Source organism: Eulemur rufifrons, chromosome 7 (assembly GCF_041146395.1).
Source record: "Eulemur rufifrons isolate Redbay chromosome 7, OSU_ERuf_1, whole genome shotgun sequence".
NCBI lineage: Eukaryota > Metazoa > Chordata > Mammalia > Primates > Lemuridae > Eulemur > Eulemur rufifrons.
The window spans coordinates 40,753,893-40,780,812 of NC_090989.1; the positions used below are offsets into that span (position 1 = coordinate 40,753,893).

A 26,920-nucleotide genomic window follows, 5' to 3' on the forward strand; every position below is an offset into this window, starting at 1 on the left:
TGCTAGGATTACAGGCGTGAGCCACCCACCACACCTGGCCCATACCTTCCTTTTTAAAAAGGCAATCCTTTTATTCCACAATAAGAGATAAAAGGTTTTAAATGCAAACATGCAAGAGAGTAAATACATTGATGTATGTGAATTTTAGTCATACTGTTAAGGATTGATAGTAGATCCTCATTGGATTTGCAAAGAGCAATTACAATGCAAGCAAGCAAATACTACTTGGCTTGATATTGTGGACAGAAGATGTCATTTAGAAAGAGAAAAGAAGTGGAAAGAGTATTCAATAAATAAATAAGGGAAACTTTTTGATTATACTGTTTTGTCAAAGACTAGACTTGTATCTGCATTTGTCTGTTGACAGATATGCTCAAAGGTAATTTATACATAGTGGAATAATATGCAGCCTTTAAAAAGAAGAAAATTCTGTCATTCACAGCAACATAGATGGAACTAGAGGACATTATACTAAGTGAAATAAGCCAGGCACAGAAAGATAAATATTGTGTGATCTCACTTACATGTGGAGTCTAAAAGAGTCCATCTCATAGAAACAGAGAGCAGAAAAGTATTTATCAGAGGCTGAGGGAAGGAGGAGGGATGGGGAAAGGGGAGAAACTGATGAAAGGGTACAAAGTCTCAGTTAGACTGGAGGAAAAAGTTTTAGTGATCTATTGTACTGCATCATGACCACAGTTAATAATAATGTATATTTCAAAATTGCTAAAAGAATAGATTTTTAATATTCTCATGTAAGTTGATGAGGTAATAGATATGTTAATTAACATGATTGAATCTTTCTATGATGTGTATATAGACTAAAACATTACATTATGCCCATAAAAATTCACAATTATTGGCCGGGCGCGGTGGCTCACGCCTGTAATCCTAGCACTCTGGGAGGCCGAGGTGGGCGGATCGTTTGAGTTCAAGAGTTCGAGACCAGCCTGAGCAAGAGCGAGACCCCACCTCTACTAAAAATAGAAAGAAATTATATGGACAGCTAAAAATATATATAGAAAAAATTAGCCGGGCATGGTGGCGCATGCCTGTAGTCCCAGCTACTCGGGAGGCTGAGACAGGAGGATCGCTTGAGCTCAGGAGTTTGAGGTTGCTGTGAGCTAGGCTGACGCCACGGCACTCACTCTAGCCTGGGCAACAGAGTGAGACTCTGTCTCAAAAAAAAAAAAAAAAAAAAATTCACAATTATTATTTGACAATTTAAAAAAAGTTACTTTATGCTCTTCAAGGCTGCATATTCATTTAATTTACCAGAAATTATTCTTATTTATATTAAATAAGCAGTCTGCATAGTGTTCAGTATTTTAGCTATTGAAAAGACATTATTCTATAACCAAATATTAATCTTGAATATTTTATGAATGTGATACTTAAATGAAACTTGGTATCTTATTTAATAGAAGTTTTTTGATGTTAAAGTTTTTAAAGGAGTGTTAGTAAATATGTAATGTTCTTTTAAAATTTTTTAATAAATTAATGTATGTATAGAATTATATATAATCATGAAAATAGTAATCTAATTTGCTTTTGGTTTTAGCATGAAAAGCTTATTGGAAGGTACTGTGATGACAGGAGAAAGATCCCAAAAGCATATGAGTTCTTTGTATACTTAATAAGAACTCTTTGATTTATCCAGACAGGTATGGAAGAATTAGAATCTTCTATTAAATTTATAAAACACAAAGATATAAGTTATATAAAATTCTCTTACACATCTGTCTCCAAAACTATAATATTTTCAGGAGATTAGAATGAGGGGCAAGGATATAAGGAATAATTGAATGTAAGTCAATTCTATTAATGAAATACCATTTAAAAGTATAACCTAGGCCCGGCACAGTGGCTCACTCCTAGCACTCTGGGAGGCCGAGGTGGGAGGATTACTTGAGCTCAGGAGTTCAAGACCAGCCTGAGCAAGAGCGAGACCCTGTTTCTACTAAAAATAGAAAAATTAGCCGGGCGTTGTGGTGCATGCCTGTAGTTCCAGCTACCCGGGAGACTGAGGCAAAAGGATTGCAATCCCAGGAGTTTGAGGTTGCAGTGAGCTATAATGATGCCACTGCACTCTACCCAGGGCAACAGAGTGAGACTCTTGTCTCTGGGGGAAAAAAAAAAAAAAAGTATACCTTTGTTATCATTTCTCAAAATAATTTTTGAGCCAGTCATATCTGTTACATATTATGTATGTACATATTATACTACATAACCACTCACTTGTATTTAAATATATTAAGAAAAAATAGAGTGGGAAAATATACAGAAAATGATATATATGTAGTCTTTTTAGAAACTGGCTATGATATTTGTGCAAGAGTTTACATGATTTTCAGGTTGAAAAGTGCTAACTGAAGACTATGATTTATAACAAAAATATAGGTATCTTATTGCAGTAATGTATCATGTCATCCATTTGCTGGGAGAAAATCAATCACATTTAAAATACTGACCCCTTCTGATTTTCTGTTCTCACTGCTTGACAAGTAAAATCCAATTTATGAACTCATTGAAAAAGGAAGCTTAGATTATTTGGTAACGTTTCGAAAATTTGTATAAATCATCCAGATAACAATCCTTAAAAAGTGGTAGTCTGACAGCAAGAATTGTGTTTTAAAAGAAACATTTTTTAAAAATCACTAACATTTATTCTCTGATGCTCTAGAGTTAAGATAAGGAAAACCTAGTGACGATGTAGCATGGGCCTTTATCATTCAACACAGAGACCAAAAGTACATGTGTTCATATTGGAAAAATAATCTTTGAATATATGGGTCTATCTGAATGGAAGGATTCCATCACTATTTCAGTTATGTCTATATTTTCTTTTTAAAGTTCAAATAATTCTGCCTACTCTTGGCTGTTGAAGGTAAAAAAAAAATGAAAATAAAATTATTTCAAATAATTTAGGTCATTTTGCGTACTATCATCATATGCTTAGTCATATGTTTGGAATCCAGAAAACAAAAGAAAACTACTATTACTAATAATAATAATTCTCTTTCTCTTCCTATTCCTTCTTTCTTCTTCACCTTTTTCATTTTTCTTTAAGTTAGGTGGCAGGTGTCAGATGTTCTAAGATTAAAAAAAAATTTGTAATTTGTTTGGGGAAATGCAAATTTCTTTTTAACTAGAATTTACTAATCAAAATATTACATATGAAATTATAAAAGACTGAGGAGACATCCAAAGCTATAATTTGTAACTATCATATTTTCATTAATAAAAATGTCTCAAGTGCAGACTGACAGTATGAATACAATTTTGAAAACAAGATTTTATCAGCATTTATTAATTTATTTAACATTTATGATCTACTTTGTATTGGGAACTTTGCTAAGCACTGTAGATCCTAAAATATATAGAAAATGATTCTTGTTCTCCAGGTCATCAGGCCGATTACCATAAAATGTGGTAAGGACTATAATAGAGAGAACAGTTAGGGAGCTGAGGGAACAAGAGGAGGGATGCCTAACTTTGCTCAGGTTAAGGATGGAGTACGAGAATAAGACTGCATATTTTACAACATCACAGATAAATATTTAACCTTTAATATTTAAATAAATATTGAAGGTATTTTTCTTTTTATTTATTTTTTTCTTTTTTTGAGACAGAGTCTCACTCTGTCACTCCAGCTAGAGTGCAGTGGCGTCATCATATTAATACCTCACTGCAACCTCAAACTCCTGGGCTCAAGCAATCCTTCTCCCATAGCCTCCTCAGTAGCTGAGACTACAGGCAGGCACCACCACGCCCAGCTAATTTTTCTGTTTTTAGTAGAAATGGGATCTCACTCTAGCTCAGGCTGGTCTCGAACTCCTGACCTCAAGCAATCCTCCTGCCTTGGCCTCCCAGAGTGCTAGGATTACAGGTGTGAGCCATCATGCCTGCCCTAAACATATTTTTCTAATAATTCTTTCCTAATCATGAAAATAATAGAGCCTCAAAAGCACTTGGAAAACACAAAGATATAAAGAAGAGAAGAAGCCACCTATTGAAAGAAAACTGTTATACTATATATTATTATGTTGTATATTATTATACTGTGTTGTATGTTATTACACTATATCTTATGCTATTACCTTTGGCAGCATATAGTATTTACAATAATAATAATAAAAAAAAGAATCATAGTCATATACAAATTGATATCTTTTCCACTTAACTTATCATGAACAGTTTTAATTATTCAGTAGTCTCTGATAACATGCTTTGAAATGGCTACATCATATGAAATTATTCATTTGTTTATTCGTTTATTCAGATAGTTAGAAGTATTTAAAACTCTCTTTCCTGATACAATCTGATTAACACAAGAAGTACTTACAAAAATATATCCTAATGGAGATAAAAATATCAACTTTTTTATATTCCAGGCAAGAGCTTGATAATTTTTTGGGGAAAGAGTTAATAGCAGCTGGTTTGTGAACAATTTCTCTTTTGATATCCAGAGGGATACTCCACAGAAAGAAAGAAGGCAGGCAACCCAGTTAAATCTTCACATAAACATGTTGATAACTGAGCTCCTTGGTAAATAGACTAATGAGTTTTGCCAGGAGGATAGTTCTTACTTATGGAATGCTTTGAGCAGAATATTTGTGATTCAGATTGCCTACAGTAAACACAACCTAGAATCTATAGATTTATGAAGCATGGCTTCCTGGAGAATGTCATCTATCAGCTCCCTGAGGTAATATTGTGGCATAACCTAAATGCTCCCTCTTGTGTGAGGTTATCTGTGAATTTGGCTTAAAGAATGTATCTGTTATTCTGAGCTAGAAAGCACATATCAATGCTGGAAGCAAGACCTGGGAAGCCACATTGGATGTCCCAGATCTTCTCCTGCTTCTTTTGTGCCTCTTAATTGCTTGTATACTTGAAACTATTAGTAAAGCTTGATAGTGGGTAAGATCTCTGCTTTGTATGAATATGACTTGACAATCCAATCCTTTGTGTTAGTTTACCCCTGAACCCCAACCAGTTTCTGTGATGAAACTGAATTGAGGGCATGATTTGGATCCGAGTCTCAAGTGCAAACCTCTTATTCCAGTCCCACATCTGAATCTTGGGACTCAATCAACTCATCCAGCCAGCTGTTAGAAAGAAAGTAAATCCTGCCCCTTATATGCTTGTGCGTGGAAGCATGATTTAAAGGATGAAGGGATAGGGCCCATCCCATAGTACAAGAGCTCAGATGGGTTCAAGAGAACAAGAGAAGATGCGATATACATGAATAGTGACTTTTTCCATTTTGGTTTTATCACTAATAAAATAATAATAATGGATGCCTTTTACTTACTATGTTAGCTACTTCTCATTTCCTTGTTTGCAGAGGTTCAGGAAAGTAGGTGGAGAGGGTGTTGAATTATTCACTCCAACAAGATGCTCATCTTGTGCCTTGTGGTAGGGGAATCTCCTCCTTTATAGAAATGTGAGGCAAGGTTTATGAAGGTTGTCCCCTAACTATTTGTCCTTTCAATAAGTATTTATTGAGTGTCTTCTATATACTAGGCACCAATAGTGAACAAGACAGATTCAAATGTTATTTGACTTAGCTATTATTATTGTAATTAACCATCCACCATCTCTTATTCTGGAGTCTTATGTCTTCTACCAACACCCATGAACTTGGCAGACTAACTAACTTCCAAGCAGGGTAAAATATCAGACCCTTCTATAATTTCTGACAGTTTGGTGCAGATATCTTCTTTCATGATTTGGTGGTTTTCTCTTTTACTATCTTTGGGTTTTTTTTTTTTTGTGGGTTTTTTGTTTTTGACAGAGGTCATTACTTTTTACGTAATTCATTATGTTTTCCTTTGTGATCAATGCTTTTTGGTGTGTCCTGTTAAAGAAATCTTTACATATCCCAGATAGTCTCCTGTGTTATTTTCTAGAAGCTTTATTTTTTAACTTCCACAGTTATTAGGTCTATAATCCACCTGCAGGTGATTTTTGCTTAATAGTGAAAGATAGAATCTTCTTTTCTCCTCTCCCCTCCCCTCTTCTCTACTTGTCTCCCCTACCCTTTTGTTGTTGTTGTTAATCAGTCTTGCCTAAGGTTTGTCCAATTTTTACACCTTTTCAAGATCCAGCATTTACCTCTGTTGGTCTTTTTTATTATATGTTTGTTTTCTATTCTCAAAACATATGGGGATTTTTTTTGTTATCTTTCTTATTATTTTCTCATTTTTATTGTGACCAGAGAACATATATTAGCTCTGACTTGCTTTGGGGCCCCATATTAGATCAATTTTTGTAATTATTTTATGTGTGCTTGAGAAGAATGTAAATTTTACAGTTACTAGTACAGTATTCTATATATATCCATTGAGTGATATTTGTTAATTCTCTTTTTCAAATCTTCCATAGTATTACTTTTTTAAAAACTGATTCTCAATTATTGAAAGAGGTATGTTAAAAATCTCACAAATATGGTTTGAATTTGTACATTTCTCCTTGTAGTTATGTTATTTTACTGTGTATATTTTAAAGCCATGTTATTAGAAGCACCCCAATTTTGTTTTGCCAGTGGTTTTCATACTATCTCCAGAACCCTAGGGACCACCCTATTTGGCTGTTAAAAAGTGTGACTCTCCTATCTGCACTTACTCTTGAGCCAGACAGTACTGCTTCTATTTATTTTAATTATCTGTGCTTTTGAGTAATATTTAATTTGAACAGTTTATTCCATAACTTAACACAACTGTTATGTATACAGTTGGGAGCTACTAAAAGTATTTTTAACAATGGAATTATATAATTACATTTAGTTTAGAAAAATAACTTCATTACACATAAAGGATAGGTACAAAGGAGCAAACAGAGAGAAGAAAGCTAATTAGGAAGTTATGGAAATTTTCCAGGTGAATGATGATTATCAGTAGGCCAAAGTTAAAACACAGAGGTCTTCAAAATGTTAATGATACTTTAAGCATTTCAATAACTCACCATAGTTTATTTAATTTGTATGGTAAATAAATTATTATAGTTTATTTATAGTTTATTCACCATATTTATTCAATTGATGTTCATAAGAGTTTAAATTATTTTTTTCTTAATAACTTGAAAAGCCTTTGATGGATAGCAAACAAAATGAAACTGAGCAAATAAGTATAGTAAGTATATAGTAAGTGTTTGAAACGTGGGAACACATAAATTCTTTTATTTTAAAAAGTTTAAAATTTTTTTTTTTTTAAGATTTCTAAATAGTGACCATTAAGTATGGCAGAGGATGACCTGGCTATTTTTGACTTGAGAAGAAGTGCTTCTTTGTCATTTCAGCATTCTTAGTTGTCACTTGGTGTTCTATGTTCTTTTGCCTCCTCTGAATCTTCTTTCTGCTGGGAACAACTACTTTTATGATCCAAAGGATTGGACCTAAGGCTGAAAAAGCCAGATTAGTCCATCTTTTCCATTAGGGGTCCCTGTGAGTCTTTCTTCTTTCATCAGAAAGGTTGTCCTGGCACTTGGCCTCATTCTGCCACTCTTTACTGGTATTTGAACTTACCATGCTATTGATCTAAATGGAGACACTAAAATGCCTTTAGTAAACTTTGTAGACTTTTCATTCTTTTATAATCAATCTACTGCAGGAGTCAAATGATTTTTTTTTTTTTCTTTAGGAAGAGATGGTCATTTTTTTCCTCCAGAGAATTATTTAGGCCATTGAGTTTCAAACTCTGCTCTATAAAGACATAGGGGTTCTGTGGCATTGTTTCGGGGGTGGTCTTGATGGAAGAAATAGGGATGACCAGGAGATCCCCTTAGTCCACCACACCAAATCCAATTAGAGGCATCGTGATCTTTGGTTAAACTTGTAGAAATTTATTTGAAGAAAGTTTCTTCTTAGTAAAAAAAAAAAAAGAAAGTTTGAAAAACCCTTTTAAATCATTTAAATCAGTGATAAGCAATCTCTGTTCATTTATAAACACATTTTGCCATGAGCAAAGTCAGGTCAATTCTGGTGTTTTTCTTGAAGGCTTTTTGTTTCTTTTCTTTCTTTTTTTTTTTTTCCTTTATTTCAGCTTATTATGGGGGATACAGAAGTTCAGGTTACATACGTTGCCCATGTACCGCCTGTCCCCCCAAGTCAAAGCTCTAGGCGTGACTGTTCCCCAGACAGTGCGCGTTGCACTGATCATGTAGGTATATACCCATTCCCTCCTCGCATCCCCCTCCTCCCCGAGTCAGCACCTTCAAGCGTGACCATTCCCCAGACGGTGCGCAATGCACTCATTATGTAGGCATACACCCATCCCCTCCCCCCACCCCCCACCTCAGTCTGATATCTGATTGGTATCATTCCCAGATGTGAATTTAGGTGATGATCAGGGAAACCAATTTTCTGGTGAGTACATGTGATGCTTGTTTTTCCATTCTTAGGATACTTCACTTAATAGAATGAGTTCCAACTCTCTCCAGGAGAACCATAGAGATGTCGTATCTCCGTTATTTCTTATAGCTGAGTAATACTCCATGATATACATATACCACAGTTTACTAATCCAATCATGAATTGATGAGCATTTGGGTTGTTTCCACATCTTTGCAATTGTGAATTGTGCTGCTATAAACATTCGGGTACATGTGTCTTTGTTATAGAATGACCTTTGTTCCTTTGGATATATGCCCAATAATGGTATTGCTGGATCAAATGGTAGGTCTACTTGAATCTGTTTAAGATATCTCCATAATGCTTTCCACAGGGGTTGCACTAGTTTGCAGTCCCACCAGCAGTGTATGAGTATTCCTGTCTCTCCACATCCACGCCAACATGTGTTGTTTTGGGACTTTTTGATAAAGGCCATTCTCACTGGAGTTAAGTGATATCTCATTGTAATTTTGATTTGCATTTCTCTGATGATTAGGGATGTTGAGCATTTTTTCATATGTTTGTTGGCCATTCTTATATCTTCTTTTGAGAAATTTCTATTCATGTCATTTGCCCACTTTTTGATAGGGTTGTTTGATTTTTTCTTGCTGATTTTCCTGAGTTCTAAATAGATTCTTGTTATCAGTCCTTTATCTGATGTGTAGTATGCAAAAATTTTTTCCCATTCTGTAGGTGGTCTGTTTATTCTCATGACTGTTTCTTTGGCTGTGCAGAAGCTGTTTCTTTTTCTTTATATGAGGGAAGAGACTATGGGTGATAGATCAAAGACCGGGTCTTGAAGTTAGGCAGGCCTAATGTGGGTCTGTTGTCACTCTTTACTAATTTAAGAACACAAAACTGGATTCCTTATGTTCAATTTTAGCAGAGAGGTTTTAATCCCTACCCCCCATTCCCATACTAATGAGGTAATGATCTGCTGAGAAGAGGTACTAACGATGAGATCTCCAAGTGGAAAGTGGTAATAAATATGTTAAAACTTGTCATTTATAATCTCTTTCAGGAGCATCTCATATCATTCCTTTGTTCTACTAGTACTGTATAAGAAATATTCCTTCTTCAATGTAAAAACTTAGTGTCAGTAGAAAGAAGATAATTATCAGCATTGTTTTTGTTTCTTAGACTGACAAAAGAATAGCCATTGGGTATAGTATCTCTGAAAATAGCCAGCTCATGTTTCTTTATCATGAATTTACAGAATTTCTTTGATAATAAACAGTTTGATATCTAGAAATTTGATTACTTACTGTGAGCACAGTGAAAGGTACCCTCAAGGCTTCTAAAATAGTACCTTTAAAACTGATGATGGCACTATCAGCCTAGAAATATCTGTGTTTAAGATGCTTATAGTACTGTAAAACTTAATTTTAAATCTGCATTTATTTGATAGATTGTACATGAGCTTCAACTTTTCACCTTATGTTTTCTTTAGTCGTAGTACATAATAGTGGTAGGGATTTTTTATTTGCTTTCTTGCCCAGGGGGCTGTTTGCCAGCAGAAATAGTAAACTGATACAGACAGAGTGCAATGATGAGAAATAGGCAGTGGAAAACTGAAAGAAACAGGAACTGCTGAAAAGAAACAACAGAAAAATTGGAAAGGAATACTAGAGGCCAACAGGCTAATATGAGATGGAAGCAAAAGGAAAGGAAAGAAAAATCCCCAAAATGCTTTGGGGAAGGAAAGAAATGAAAGGTAGAGGAATTATACATTAGAGTTAGGAGGAGGCAAAAAAAAAAGAAAAAGTCAGAGACAGAGCTTTGTGGAGCTCATACAGATTGCTTAAAGATGTTTTTGCTATTTATTAAATTATATTATACCAGTTAAAATATTTCTATTGCTATGTCAAATTAGGCTAATTTTTAAAAAACTAGATCTATTTTCTTCCTTTTAAATCAAACTACTCTTCCCCACTAAGTTCATGTTAGGTTTCCCTTTTGTTTCTAGAAAGACAATTGTCAGGAATAAATGAAATTTTAAAATGTCCTAATGGCATTTTTGGTACCTCATATCTCAATTTTAGAATAGTGGCCATAGTTTTTCATAGATCCAAGTTTACTTACTAAAAGTTACCAAACGGTTCTATTCAATCAGAAACGATACCACAATTGCTAGGTAGTAGCCCTCGTGAATAGATTATTTTACTTTCTTTAAGAGTTTATTATCTAAGACCCATGTTGGCAAGAAGAAAAGCCTTTCTTATTTTTATAAATTACTTGTTAACAGAAGCTTTAGTCTTTTTTTTTTTTTTCCCCCAAATAAAGGCTTTGGCCTTTTTCATTTCTGTCTGTTCTATAACATAAAAGTTGGAGGTTGCTTTAGCTGTTCCCTACTCAGAATTTTTGCATGTTAGTTGCAATTAAATATCTTTCTTCTCTCTTCTGAATTTTCTTGGGAAAAAAAAAAATATATAACCCTTGATTTTACACTGAAAAGTTCTCTTCCTGACCTGCCTATTAATTAAGGTAGCATTCATTCATTTAATAAATATATTCTAAGAACATACTTTCCAGTTGTGCTATATATAAAAAATACACAATGAATGTAACATTAACCCTGTTTTCAAGCAGCTGAAAATTTATTGCTTGGGAAAAACAGAATAAAGAGAAATTCCATGGGGAATCAGTGAAGGTTTCAAAGACTATGTGAGCTTTGAAGTGGGTCTTGGAGGCTGAATAAAAGTTCACCTAGTCAAAAGGACACACGATTTTTGTGAAAAATAATTTGTGTAAGCATTAAAACTTGCTAAGCATCTAAAAAGAGGCAATGAATTAATTTTAACTCCCTGACTTGCTAGTTAATTGCACAACAGTGTCTTTCTAGCTTCATGGGGGCAGAGGTATTTGTTAACTGTTGTTTAGAGTTTAGTCAGATAAAAAAATCCCTGTAAATAACGTAAGGGATTCATTATTGGAATTATTAATAGATCTTATTCAACTGTGGGAACTGTTACGTAGTCTACATAAGTCTGTATAATTGTGCTCCTACTTCTGGTGCTAGCCGTGAAGTGAGCAGGGCCAGGAGTCAGCACATCAGGTGGGGGAGAGTAAAGGCACAGTGGGACCCATGAGGACAAAGAGGAAACATGTCTCTGAGCATCCAGCTTTGATGATGTGGGTAATCCACAGAAAAGCTAGTGCATTCTGCCATGGGGCTGCACAGGAACCTGGTCCAGAATTGGGAGAAGCTGAAGGAAGGTCCTGTGATTCCTGGAGTTGCCGTGGGTACAGCTGCTGTCCTCTACCTACAGGTTGAGCCAGTGGATCTGTAACAATGTGTGTGTACACTAAGCTACATGTATTTTCAAGAAGTTTTGACAATTATATAGGTAACAATATCAAGATATAGAACATTCTTATTCATCCCAGAAAGATTCTTAGTACTCCTTCAGAATCCATTCATTCCCTTTACCAAAGGCAACCATTTTTCTGATTTCTATAACCCTAGATTAGTTTCCCTGTTCTCAAACTTCATAAAAATGTAATCAAACATGTACTCTTTTATCTGTTTTTTTTTTCTCTCAGTGTAGTGTTTTTGAAGTGTATTCATATTGTATCTGAAATTTACTCCTTTTTATTGGGAGAGGTATGGAAGCAGCATCTTTGCTTTGGGACTTACTCCCATTGTTTGGACAAGAACATTTACTTGGAAGTGCTTGAGTAAGGATGGAGGCCACTATATTATCTCTGTAAGAAACGCCGCTTTAGAGATATCTTTTTATCACTGCTTCACTTTAGGGTACAGAAACTTTTCAACCCTACAAGGTCCAAACTGCTGAATTTTCAGTAGGCTTAGATTATAATCCACAGGCAGAGAGCCTTCCTTCACAGAGCTGTGTTTCTTCTGTCTCTGTGTCCAAATTCCCCAGATTTTTCCCGAGTTTTCTCTCATTAACATACACTAACATTTTGAGATTTTCTTCTAGTTACCCTAGAGTTATGTAAACATTGTTAGGATGTAGTCTGTCTTCCAAGATATCATAAACAATGATTTTATTACATGTTTTGGTATGGCATAGTAAGGGTCACTGGCCCTGTTAGAGTTCTTCAGAGAAACAGAATGGATAGGATGTGTATATGTGTATATACACACATATATACACAGTCATGCGTCACTTAACAACAGGGATACATTCTGAGAAATGTGTCTTTAGGTGATTTCATCATTGTATGAATATCATAGAATGTACTTACACAAACCTAGATGGCATAGCCTATTACACACCTAGGCTGTATGCCTTATTGCTCCTAGGCTACAAAGCTATACAGCATGTTAACTATGCTGAATACTGTAGGCAATCGTAACACTATGGTAAATATTTGTGTATCTAAACATAGAAAAGATACAGTAAAAATATGACATATAAGATAAAAAATGGTACTTCTGTATACACTTACTATGAAGGGAGCCTACAGGACTGGAAACTACTCTGGGTGAACCAGTGAGTGCTGAGTGAATGTGAAGCCTTAAGGTATTACTGTACACTACTTTAGACTTTATAAATACTGTACCTTTAGGCTACACTAAATTTATTAAAAAATTTTTTCTTTCTTTTATAAACCTTAGCTTACTGTATCTTTTTTTACTTTACAAACTTGTTAGTATTTTTTAACTTTTTGACTCTTGTTATAACACTTGGCTTAAAATATAAACACATTGTACAGCTGTACAACAATATTTCCTTTATATCCTTACTCTATAAGCGTTTTTCTATTAAAAAAATTTTTTTCTCATTTTTAAATTTTTTTGTTAAAAAGAAAGACAAAAACACACATAAGCCTAGGCCTACACAGGATCAGGATCATCAAGATCATTGTCTTCCACCTCTGTATCTTGTTCCACTGGAAAGTCTTCAGGAGCAGTAACACACATGAAGTTGTCCTCTCCTATGAAAATGGTGCTTTCTTCTGAAATACCTCCTGAAAGACCTGCCTGAGGCTGTTTTACAGTTATTTAAAAAAAATTCTTTTAGAGGAAGGAGTACACTCTAAAATAATGATAAAAGTATAGTATGCTAAATAGGAGGCAATTGGAGTTTTTCAGCTCTATTATCATTTTATGGGACCATTGTCCACTGTTGATCAAAATGTTATGTGGTGCATGACTTTATATATATATAGAGAGAGAGAGAGAGAGAGAGATTGATTTATTTAAGGAATTGGCTGATGCACCTATGGAGACTAAGTTCAAAATTTGCAGGGTGGGCTAGAGGGCTGGTGGTCCAGGGAAGAGCCAGTGTTGCAGTTCAAGTGCAAAGGCCATCTGCTGGAGAATTCCTTCCTGTTCCAAGGAGGTCAGTCTTTCATTCTATTCAGTTCTTCACCTGATTAGATGAGGCTCACCTGAATCATGAAGAGAAATCTGCTTTACTCAGTCTACCAATTCAAATGTTAATCTCACCAAAAATACCCCAACAGACACACCCAGAATAGTGTTTGACATATCTGGGCACCATGGCTCAGCCAAGTTCAACCAAAAATTAGCCCAGCCTTCACACTGGCTTTCTAAACTGTAGTGGTTTTGACATTGCCCTCTTACCTGCTTACTAAGCTAGTTCTACACTTAGATTCTGCTAAATAAATCCCACATGTGGCACCAAATTCAGTATTTGTTAAGACAGTTTTTCTTCTAATGTCACAGAGAAAGAGATTCAAAATAACAGGGACTTAAATAAAAGTATGGGTAGGCTTCCTGGTTATCCTGGCAATCAGTAAATTTCCAGACTCCACAATCATGCGGGATGCAGGCCCAATCTTTGACCTCACAGTAGAGAATAGCTGTTCCAGTGTTTGCTGTTTAGTCTGCATTGCAACTAGTAGGACACGGAGTGAAGGGGCCTAATTCAACATTACTTCTCACATATCATCAGTCAAACTTAGTCATATTACTACCTTTATTGCAAGGCAGTTTAGGAAATTAGCCTTAGCTGCCCAATTACAAATCCCATTACTACAGAAGGAAGTGAGAACAGATATTGAAGAATAATTAGAAGTGTCTGCTGTAAATTGGAAATTCCTTGATCACGTAACGTTGGAAGATGCAAAGAGAATGAACAAGAAAGTCCTTTAGCAAGAAAACCGATTTGAAAGATTTTGCAATAATCAAGAAGTAGATGACAAAGTCCTTAACTAACTGAATGGGCGGGGAATAGAGATGTGATGAAATTTGCAGATATTTTCCATAGAATAGAATTCGGTGATTGGCTCTGGAGTGGGAAGGAAAAGAAAGTGTCAAGGATAACTGTGGTTAAGAGCATGAGCTGTAGAGCTATATTGCCTGGATTTTAATACTGGTTTGGACACTTTTTGAATGACTTTGTACAAGTTACTTAACTCTCTTCCTTAGTTTTTTCATCTGCAAAGTGAGAATAGTAATTCATGTCTCAGAACTTAATTGAAAGACCTAATGAGGTAATATCTATAAAACACTTAGTTTTAGGAAAAAGAGGTAAACCAAAGATAAAATTCTAGGGAGGACTGATATTTAAGGATAGAAAAAAGAAGAAAGGTAGATTACAAGGCTAAAAGGGGACTTCATAGAATTAGGAGATAAACAAAGAAAGAATAGTGTCCAGGAAGCCAAAGTGGGAGCAAGTTTCACAAAGTTGAGGATGAATGACAGAAAATAGGCTTTTTAATACAGGCTGATTGTGTACTTATTTTCTTGTTGAGAAAAACAAGCTTCTGAGGAGAACAGTATTTTTATCTACATTTTAGAATTGTGAAAATGAAATATGGTTAAATGAATTACCAAATTGTTTGGAATTTGAAATAAATACCACATTATTCCATGTTATTTGAAATTTTAATAAATTAAATACTTCTGAGTTTCTAACCCTTGAGTCTAACTGATTAAAATTCTTCAAAACTATCATTTAAATGCCAATCTGTGATGAAGAGATTCAAATTATCTCTTTGCATGAGGTATTTGTTTCTGTTGACCTCATCATAAATGCTGTACAGCAGCACTTTAATAGGTGGGGGTTGCATGCTCCACAAAAGGACTAGTAGCCAACATAGTACGTCATTGCTTCAGATCTGTTAATTCTTAGTTTCTTTATGCTAAAAGTGCCTAAAGGTATATAGTTATTTTTTACCTTCAATGAGTATTTGAGACAATTGGGATGGTAAAATATATGCATGTGGTGTCTTTGTCTTATTGCCCCAGATTCCATACTTATTTTAGCAGTTGTGATATTTGCTTCAGGGTATATAGCAGTGGTAAAGCTTGCAGTCCTTCTCCTGGTATTAGATTTGGGTGGCATTCTTTGTGCTACATTAATTAGCTGTGCAACTTCAGGCAAGTCAGAGTCTTCGTGACCCTTGGTTTGATAAATTGGGTCTATTTACCTTGTACATCTCACCTCGTAAGGTTTTATTAAGCCTCTGTGAATGAAGTGCTTTTTAAGTAAAGCACCAAATAAACATAAGGTAATATTATTAACTAAGCTGATCACATGTCCTACATTCAGTTAACATAGGAATCCACATCTTGTTTGATTCCTGGACCAAACCATATTTCCTTTTATTCAAGAAGATTCTATTCTAGTCTAAAGAAAGAGTACAAATTTTCTTATGGAGGAATATGTACTGTGTGTCCAATGTCCTCTGGAAGCATTTCACCTTTTCACATTTGGACTTAGTTTAACTGTCTTTTGGGCAATGAGATAAATAGATGTGGCTGCCATACGTTTTTTACATTATTAATTATATAACTGTTTTTCTTCTCTCTTTAAGTTGCAAGTAGGCTTATAAAGTAGGCTTATATAGGATATCTGAAATATTAATTGAATATTAAATGGTCCCAATGGAACAGTTGCAGGATTGATGCTCCTATGCTTATTTTAAGTTCTTAAAATTACCACAAAGTTGCTTGATTTTAAAAAATATATAATGCTAGAATTTCTAGGGGGAAAAGCCTGCTAATATTGTGGCATTGAAGGAATCTTCAAATCTATCTCATTTGATTGTTTCCCTTTGCCCATATTTACATCCAACGTACCGGTACTATTGTCTTGATGCTTTAATGGTGAAGAAAGGGATGTGAATAAAGATGCGCAAATATATTAATCATAGTATTTAACTGTAGTCTTAATTTTTAAAGATTAAAGACATCTATGATTCCTTTATTTATGCGCCAGAAATTGTTGTAGGCAAGATAGTGACTATAATTTCAAACTTGTTACAAGGATGACATGAAAAGAAATTGTTTATCTCCTGAAGGTAAGTCATGGAGAATTAATAAAAAGGGGGAGAAAAACACTCTCTGTTTTGGTCAAAAGGTGGCACTGTTGCTGTGCTGATTGTTTTTTTCTGCACTTTGGGCTCAGTCCTTTTTAAATGCAGAAAACAGTTAAATTTAGTGATCTAATTAACACTGACCCTCCCAACAGAATGCCAAATTTTCTAATCAAGCATCAGAAGAATGGATCAGAGAAAGGGAATTTATATTTTTTAAATGCGTTAGGTTGTTTTAATAGCTATTTATAAAAATAGCATTCTATGTTTGAAACTCAGAGATTTGTCATAGGAAAAATAGGACACCCTGCATCATGTTTTAAATTTTGGTTAAGTTTTGAAATATTCTTTCTTTGGAACTCTAGTAGCTGTCAAGGTTTCAAAACATTTTAGGTTTTGTTTATTTTGTTTTAGTTTTCAAGGTCATTGAACTGATGCTATCATTAAAGTAATACTTTTTTTTCTTTGAAATATTAAAGTCAAATAACCATTTTTATTTTCCTTGCTCACTATAGTTTACTGGGTAATAGTTGGAAGGTTTTGTGAACTAGTCTGGATATGTAAAGGTGATCTTTCTTTTTGTTCTGGGAAAGCAACATGTTCTCATCTTGTTTCTGAGCCAGTGTCTTAAATGGCTCTTGAGGCTTGATTCTGTTTTTCTCTAAGCAAATTTTTCAAGGATGGAGAACTTCAGTGAAAGGCAATACATTAAATTTTGGAAAAGACAGAATGAATGCCTCAAAAAATGGCTTTATTATTGATTGTACAAAGTGTTTACTAAAAATACACACAAATCAAAACACTTGGGTGGCTGGGGGAAGGAACCCTTGGTGAATTAAGAGAACACAAAACAATCCAGTTTTTCTTCTTACCTTATATTAGAATAAGAAAACACTGGTGAACTCCATCATATAGACTGTTTATTAGTAGATTTGCCTATCTCATGCTTTTTAAAATTAACATTTAAGTGATTTACTTGTAAAAAGTAATTAAATTAAGCTTTTATTATGTAACTATGAGGCCAGTATTACATATAGATATATTAAAGACGATATTTTGTGTAGCTTTGCAATGTAGCTGATTTGAATCTAAAACACAGGCCCAAAATCTTATTCAAAACCTTTAAGTGCAGATGTGTTTTAGAATTCAGAATTTTTTTTTTTTTTATTTTAAAAAGGTAATAGAATATATATTGGGTATATGATAAAACCCTTCCTGCAGTAGGGTCTGGAGCAATAGTCCATAATCAAACATATTAATGCTTTTTGAGCAAAACATATGAATAATTAAACCACATGAAGTAAGTCTCAGTTATAAATAGCCATACATCAGTTTAGGTCAGATATTGAGACCAAAGGAACCTGTCATAACTTAATAAAAAAAACCTGTAGGTTTCAGAGCTTTTTGGATTTCACAATGGAGCATAAGGGATAGTAGACCTGAAGTACAACTCAAGAATATTCTGTGAACTGCCAAAAATCTATCAAGGATTTTGTGTTTGTAAATGAGGAAAATTTAACATTATGTTCTATACAATGGTTTATTTTTTAAGAATATGTTTTATTTTGTTTTTAGCTGCTTCATTAACTATGTGGTTCAAACACAAAATGCATTTCAGCCTATTTCATAATACACTGAAAGACAACCAAAGATTTGGGGAAAGTTGTATAGCTAATATCTACCATTTAACAACAGGGTTTCTGGAATATATTCTGTGGCAAGAAAGCTCTCATTCTTTCTTTCTTAGGAGTACTTGGGGTAAAAGCATTTCCCACTGTATTTTATGCTATACTATTAATCAAAATCAGCTTTGTTTCCTACAGCAATGTTGTGAGAGAGAATCTTATTTCATATTTCAAGTAGAGTTTAAGCCTGATCAATGCTTATGTGGGAGGCTTCTGAGGGGAATATATATGTTTCATATATGTTATAAAGAAGTTATATTATGTGGCAATTCTGCTTCCTTTAGAAGTACATCCCTCAGTGAAGACTAGTTGGTTAATGAATGCAAAAATGCTGTTAGTTAGAAGGTACAAGTTCTAGTATTTGATAGTATAGTAGGGAAATTATACTTAATAATTTATTGTGTTAATATATTTCAAAATATCCAGAAGAGTTGTAATGTTGCCCACATAAAGGAAAGATAAATGTTTATGGGGATGTATTTCCCAATTACCCTGATTTGATCATTATACGTTGTGTACATGTATCAAAATACCACCTGTACCCCCAAAACATGTACAATTATGGTATATAAATTAAACAAAGGAAGTACTTCTCCCAGCTTTGCATTATAATTGGACATTTTGTATTGAATAATATGTAACACCCAAGATAACGTTTACTAGTTCCCATTTCAGAATATTAGGTTAGCATTCTACCTAATCTGATCAAATAATACTTTTGCTTCTACTGTTAGTCATGACGTATTTTTCTGACTTCTACTTTTAAGTATTATTAGAAAGCTCACTGTTATTATTATAGTTCAGTGGTAAATAATGTCAGTCTTAATACAACATGATTTGTAGTAATTTCATGCAATATAATTAGTGGTTACAACACAGGTGAATAATATCACATTACTAAGGATTTTGTTAAACCATAAAACTTAGAGTCATTGAAAAGCCAAGGAAGGAGCCATGACTCATTTGGAGAAGGTTAGCAGAGGATACTGTTATGCCAAAATGGATGTTGCTTTAGTTGGTTGTTTAGTTTTTCTTCCTTTATTAAACAAAACATGAATAACTTTGCATGGCACAGAAATTTACTCAAGCATAGAGAAAAATCCTTTTGACTTCTACCAGACCCCAAATCCAATCTGTCTTTTTTTTTCCTTCTCTAATCCTGGTTTGTTTTTTTATGTAGTCAATACCACAGCTTTGCCAAAGTTTATTAGTATTATTCAAGTTTCTTTAATTCCTAAATGTCTTTACCCCTCCAGAATTTTAAGTTCTTAGTGGGTTGGTTAAGACCCACCAAGCAGTGTGTTTCTTCTGTTCTGATTGAATCATTTCTCTTCCTGAAACGGTCCTTCTCGCACCCACTATCTAACTGTTATACAAATACATATATAGTTCTCTGTTTATGAGTTGGATAAAACCTACAACAATAATTGCTTATTTCTTGTGTACTATTTGAAAATATGTGTGAATTCCTATGGAAGCAGATGATTTACTCTAGCTAGAGACCACTTTAGTGGATAGGATACTACGTATTTAGGTACGTATATTTTAGGAGTATATTAATTTTCACTTAGTATATAGTAAAAGACATCTGTTAATTTGTATTGGAAAACCAAGACCAGAAGTATTGGTCTTTAAATCATTGAATTAATCTGCTTATGGAGCTGTTGAATGTTCTAGCCTTAAAAGAAACTATTATGTATATTGATAAATTCTAATTATAGAGATCATTTGATACTTCCTACAAAGCTCGTGGTAGACCTCAATATGGACTGGTTCAGTTCATGAGAAAAATGTCATCTGTGGCATAAGATAATTCTCAGTATAGAAAAATCCTAGCTATAAATTCTGGGAGCGAGTACTTGCAGATTGTCTGCTTTCCTTGATCTTTGAATACAAATTTATGGTGCTTTCAAAATCCATAACTATAGAAGAAAAAGGATAAAAATGATATTTAAACAATAACCAGCAGCTGCAAAACAGTAACAACCGTTTGACAGGAATCCCTAACATTTTTCTCTAGGGTTTTGAGATTAACTCAATTTGTTAATAAAGCCTTTGTATTAACACACACAGCTTTTTTTCTTTAGAAATTAATGTGGGCAGTTGAGTTATACCGACCTAATTTTAGAAAGATAAATTATGAATGTTAAAATGAAAACAAAGAAGAAGAATCAGCCAACATTGGGAACATTATTAATTTAATTTAAATTAATTTAAATTTGCATTAAGCCAGGAACATATTGTTTGTAAATGATGAGGCTTCTGTGTACTTTTGTACAACTTTAATGAGGAAGAATCATACTTGATTAAGCATTGGCTTTGCTAATTGAGGAACTAGGACCAAAATCAGTCCTTTTAATGGGAGTTTAAAAATATCTGCATTAAAATACTGCATTTATCCCTTCCACAATAATCCAACATTTGTAAAGCAAATCTTATACTTATTGCTGTAGTCAGTAGAAAATGATCCAAAATGGAGGAGTGTAGTTATAACTTACACAATTTTAGTGTATGCCTTAGTGTGTCGCTGTCAAAACAAGAAAAAAGCCATCACCAAGTGTGTTTTAGTTGTTTCCTATTGCTGCTGTAATGAATTACCACAAACTTAATGGCTTAAAATAACACAAATTTATTATCTTTACACTGCTGGAGGTCAGACGTCCAAAATGGGTCTCATGGGGCTAAACTCCAGGTGCTGGCAGAGCTGTGTTCCCCTTGGAGGCTCTAGGGGAGAATCCGTTTCCTCACCTTTTCCAGCTTCCAGAAGCAGCCCACATGCATACCTTTGCTCTTTGGCCTTGGCCAGTAGTCCTGTCACTCCAACCTTAACTTCCACCATCCCACCTCCTTCTCTAACTCTCCTGCCTCCCTCTTTCATGTGTAAGAACCTTTGTCATTACATTGGGCCACTCGGATAATCCAGGATAATCTCCCACCACAGGACCCTTGATTTAGTCACATTTGCAAACATCCCTTTGTCATGTAAAATGGCATATTTCTAGGTTCCGGGGATTAGGATGTGGGCATCTTTGAGTGATCATTATTCTTCCTACCATGGGGTGTTATCCCTTAACATTTCACATCTCTGATGTCTAGATATGAGCCTCTTCTATTTTTGTGGGAGATATTTAGAGGACAGTGAAAAGTGAGGAGAAGATACATATACAAGGTTTTTTAGAGACTAAACAACAAACACTTACGGGTAAGTAGACCCTAAGTGGTAGACACTCCCAAAATATTTTTTATTCAATAAATGAATACATGGGAAGTATTGAAATTCTGGATACCATAAAATTTTAGTTATCTGGGACCTCAGGGAATAAATTTCCTGAAGAGATTATCCCTTAACAGTCAAAAAATTTTAAAAAATATATGTAACTGACCTCCATGGGAAAAGTTCTGATAGTCTCCTGTCAAATCTGCCCTTTAATTTGTATTACTATATAAATAAAACTCATGAGTAAAAAATTAAAAATATAAATGAGCTTCTAGTGAAAAGGAACTTTCTTTTGCCATTCCTCCCTCTCTTACTCCTCACAGGCAGCTTCTCATTATTTCCGTTCCTAATTTATTCTCAGGTCACCCTCAAATCTGTAAATAATGTGTTTATCCTTTTTAAAAAATATATCAATTTTAGACATTGACTACTGACCTGTGGTTAGGATTAATCTCACTTCCACCACCCTTCTCCCATGTCACACTACCCTGCACCCTGTAATTACACACTGTTCTCAGTTTCTCCCTGAGTCAACTCTGAAACTTGTGTATACTCAGATCTACATTTCTTGTAATGCTAGTGGTGGAAAGTTCCTCTTATACTCACTTCAACCTTTATTCTCTTTTTCTCTTTATTTCTCTTTATTCTCTTTTTAAAAATAATTAGGAACTATCTCTTGGTTTCTCCTTTCATACAATAAGAGTATTTACTTGCCTACCCTGCCTGCCATGTCTCCCTCCCTTCCACGTCCCACTGGCTTACAACTGTACTTGTACTTTTACATTGTCAAGGTTGATAGTATCCTTTCTGAGAGTTTATAATCTACTCTGAAACATTACTAAGATCATCCTATGGAGTGATTTTGAACATTAAAGACCAATAAGTGGTGTATATTGTTTACTTCTGTAAGTATTGTCTACTGCAGAATGGAGGAATATGTTAGAATTAAATTTCCTTTTCTATTAGTTCAATGTCATGATCAGAGTTCCACTGAAAGGCACTCCCTTCACTGTTTTCCTGTGTTGCATTCACTCTTTTCTGGGTCACATTTCTCCTCTTTCTTGATTTACCTCCTCATTTTGCTAGAGTTAAAATTTCTGAGTCATCAGATATCTGCAAGTTTCTGTATTCCTCCTACATATTTATCTGATGGGTTGGCTGCAAATAAGATTCACTTTAAATGGCTTTTTCCTAGGATTTGGAATGTACTACTGTACTGATACCAGCCTGATTCCTGGACTTTTAATAGGTGACCCATTTTTCTCTCTGGAGGCATTGAGCATCTTCTCTTTATTCTTGAAGTCCTAAAATTTAATAGTGATGTATCTAAATATGGGTGTTTTTCATTCACTAGAGGGTTGAAGTTTTTACAGTTTTCAACAAGACCCTGTACCTCCTCTTCCTCTTAACTTTCTGATCTCATCACAAACTACCATGCCCACTCATCTTGCTCCAGCACACTGGCCCCAACTTTCCTTGAACATGCCTCAGGGTCTTTTCACTGGCCATTCCTGTGGTGTGGAATGCTCTTCCCTGGGATATCTGCTTGGGTCACTCTCTTACTTCCTCAGGTCTTTGTCCAAAGGTCACTTTCTGAAATGGCATCCTATTCTAACTGTCTGATTTAAAATCGCAATCTCCCAGCCATCCAAGCATTCCTAATCCTTTCTTTCTACTTTAATTTTCTTCATAGAACCTATACTTAATTGCTTACTAAGTAAAAAATATATGCAAACATACATGTATGTATATGTATGTTTATACATATATCCATATATGTGTGTATACATATATGTATTTATGTTTGTATATGTGTGTGTTTACATATTAAATGTGTATGTATATACTTTGTATTAGTTTGCCAGGGCTGCATAACAAAATGCCACAGACTGGTGGCTTAACTACAGAAGTTTATTTTCTCATGGTTCTGGAGGCTAGAAGTTTGAGATAAAGGTGTTGCTGGGATTAGTTTCTTCTGAGGCCTCTCTTGGTAGCTTGTAGATAACTACCTTTACCCTGTATCTTCTTCATATGGCCCTCCCTCCATAATACCGTGGCCAAATTTCCTCTTCTTGTAAGGTTGCTAGTCATATTCAATTAGGGCCCACCCTAATGATCTGCTTTTAACTTAATTACCTCTTTACAGATCCTGTCTCTAAGTATAGTCAGATTCTGAGGTACTGGGGGTTAGGATTTAAGCAGATGAATTTTGGAGGGACACAATTCAGCCTATAACATATTTATTTATTTATTTATTTATTTTATTTTTTTTTTTTTTTGAGACAGAGTCTCACTCTGTTGCCCAGGCTAGAGTGAGTGCCGTGGCGTCAGCCTAGCTCACAGCAACCTCAAACTCCTGAGCTCAAGGGATCCTCCTGTCTCAGCCTCCCGAGTAGCTGGGACTACAGGCATGCGCCACCATGCCCGGCTAATTTTTTCTATATATATTTTTAGCTGTCCATATAATTTCTTTCTATTTTTAGTAGAGGTGGGGTCTCGCTCTTGCTCAGGCTGGTCTCGAACTCCTGAGCTCAAACAATCCGCCCACCTCGGCCTCCCAGAGTGCTAGGATTACAGGCGTGAGCCACCGCGCCCGGCCTATTTTTTATATTCTATATTCCCTAGCTAGAATGTAAGCTTCATAAAGGTGAGGGATTTTTTTCTTGTTGGTCTGTTTTGTTTATTGATATGTACCCAACACCTGGAACAATACTCAGCACATAATAGATGCTCAATAAATAATAATCAATATGCTAGCCTCTTGATAAGTTCTTTCAATCTGAAGAACTCATATTTTTTTCTTATCTCTGGAAAATTCTTTTATTATTTCATTGATTCAACTCCCCCTCCCCCAATTCTTTATAATATCTTTCTAGCACCCCTATTAATTGAATTTTGGACCTATTTGATTAATCCTCCCTATCTCATTTTCAGTGAATCTATTATTGTTCTACTTTTTGGGAGGAGTTTTCTTTAACCTTAATTTTAAATACTTCTATTGAATATTCTTTATTTTGGGAAACATATATTTTATTTCTAAGATCGTTCTTCTTGGTCCTTTTTCATGGCTTTCTGTTACTGTTTTATAGGTGCTATATCTTTGCTGATCTTTCTGCATTTATTAGATCTTATTTCTCTTTTGTCCCTTGAATTTTCTGTTTCTTGCTAGGTCATTTATTTATTGTTTATTTTGTTCTTTTACTTCCACATTGCTTAAGTAGTTTTCATCCTTATCTTGCAATCAACATATAAAAAAATGCTCAACATCTCTAAATCATTAGAGAAATGCAAATAAAAACCACAATGAGATATCATCTAACCCCAGTGAGATTGTCCTCTATCAAAAAATCCCAAAACGGCCGGGCGCGGTGGCTCACGCCTGTAATCCTAGCACTCTGGGAGGCCGAGGTGGGCGGATCGTTTGAGCTCAGGAGTTCGAGACCAGCCTGAGCAAGAGCGAGACCCCATCTCTACTAAAAATAGAAAGAAATTATATGGACAGCTAAAAATATATATAGAAAAAATTAGCCGGGCATGGTGGTGCATGCCTGTAGTCCCAGCTACTCGGGAGGCTGAGACAGGAGGATCCCTTGAGCTCAGGAGTTTGAGGTTGCTGTGAGCTAGGCTGAAGCCACGGCACTCACTCTAGCCTGGGCAACAGAGTGAGACTCTGTCTCAAAAAAAAAAAATAAAAAAAAAAATCCCAAAACAACAAATGTTGGTGAGGATGTGGAGAGATGGGAACACTCTTACACTGCTGGTGGGACTGCAAATTGTTGCAACCTCTGTGGAAAAGAATCTGGAGATACCTCAAAGAGCTAAAAATAGAAATGCCATCCGATATCCAGCAATAGCACTATTAGGCATCTACCCAAAAGAGCAAAAGACATTCTATAATAAAGACATCTGCACCCGAATGTTTATGGCAGCACAATTCACTATTGCAAGGATGTGGTTATACATTTTTACTTACTAATAAGACAATAAAAATACTAGAGGTTTATTTTAAGGGTGAGACCTTTTTACTTGTTGATATTACTTTATGATCAGCTAGCTGTTACTCCGGAGGCTTTCTTCAAGGTACAATGCAGAGGTCTTTAAATTAGAAGCCAACACCTACAGTGGCTGTCTTAGGTCTCCGCAGATAGGCTATTCAATTTTCTTAGATAAGAACTTTTTACCGGGTTGCCCAACTTGCAATATATGGGAGAATGGAATCAATGGTTTCTTATATATCATTCAATTAATATCTTTGTTTTTACTTTCACTTCCATTGATTCAAAGACATTATTCTATAGTTTACCCCCATCCTCCTACTTTCAAAAGGACAAAACAACCAACCAGTCAAAGACACTCTGTCTTTTCCATGTTGACTGATCTGATTGTCGTTTTCTAAGTCATCCAGGGATAAGTTAGAAAGGGATAGGTGTAATGCTAGAAAACATCCCAAGTTATTACCGTCTGAGTCAGAGTAAGGTTAGCTTCAAGTATGTAATCTTCTTGTGCTCAGACCCCCTAGTTTCCTTTTAATGTACCTCACTAACCTTCTGCATTTTTCTGCTTACACACAGGTCTGCAATTAAGGCCTTACGTCCTGGAGGTCTACTCGTGTACTCTACATGCACACTTTCCAGGGCAGAAAATCAAGATGTAATCAGTGAAATTTTAAACTCTCACAATAACATCATGCCTGTGGACATTAAGGGAATAGCAAGGACTTGGTCCCAAGACTTCACATTTGCTCCCACTGACCAGGAATGTGGGCTCTTGGTGATTCCAGATAAGGGCAAAGCCTGGGGACCAATGTATGTAGCCAAATTGAAAAAATCATGAAGCACAGGAAAATGGTGACATGAATTTTGTAAATTATGTTGATGTGTTATTATATTTATTTTTCTGAGCTTACTACATATGAATATTTAAATAATTATGCAGTCACTTTCTCTGGGTCTGTTTGGAGTCCTATTTATTTAATGCTTTAGCATCTCAGAATCTAGGCTTGAGAATCAGGTGTATTTTTTTCCTAGAAATTTATCTGTTGCAGTGATTTAAGGTGGTGCAGATGGTGTTTGTTCTGTATAATAAATCTTCTGTCTTTTACTTGGCATTTTATAGTTAAATTAATCAGAATACATGGTTTAATGCATAAAATGTTTAGAACTACAGAGTATCCATGATGTTGGTGCTTTGAACCTTTAAAAATGCACATTTACCATGATTCTTACTGTTTTCATCTTTATCAAATGTATAGATTTTTCAGTTTTTCCCCTCTTTTTCTATAAGAGCTGATTGGTATTCTGAGACTAACTGTTTAAACAGCACTATTTCTAGTTCTAAAAAAATAGGTTTCTTATTTGTGAAGTTGTTTTC

The 26,920-nt window shown here is 34.9% G+C and overlaps 2 protein-coding genes across 2 annotated transcripts in view; one reads left to right on the forward strand and one right to left on the reverse strand.

Annotated features, from left to right (window-relative positions):
- The window catches only part of PROS1 (protein S), a 218,026-nt gene extending 196,956 nt beyond the window's left edge, over positions 1–21,070 (reverse strand). The window contains exon 1 of the mRNA XM_069475051.1: positions 21,067–21,070. The gene's annotated coding sequence lies outside the window, so the exon portion shown is untranslated. The remainder of the gene's footprint in view (positions 1–21,066) is intronic.
- Positions 1–26,421, forward strand: part of NSUN3 (NOP2/Sun RNA methyltransferase 3) — a 56,738-nt gene extending 30,317 nt beyond the window's left edge. Inside the window, exon 6 of the mRNA XM_069475052.1 lies at positions 26,122–26,421. Coding sequence (XP_069331153.1) covers positions 26,122–26,383 — 262 coding nt within the window. The 3' untranslated portion in view covers positions 26,384–26,421. The remainder of the gene's footprint in view (positions 1–26,121) is intronic.
- The last annotated feature ends 499 nt before the right edge of the window (positions 26,422–26,920 follow it).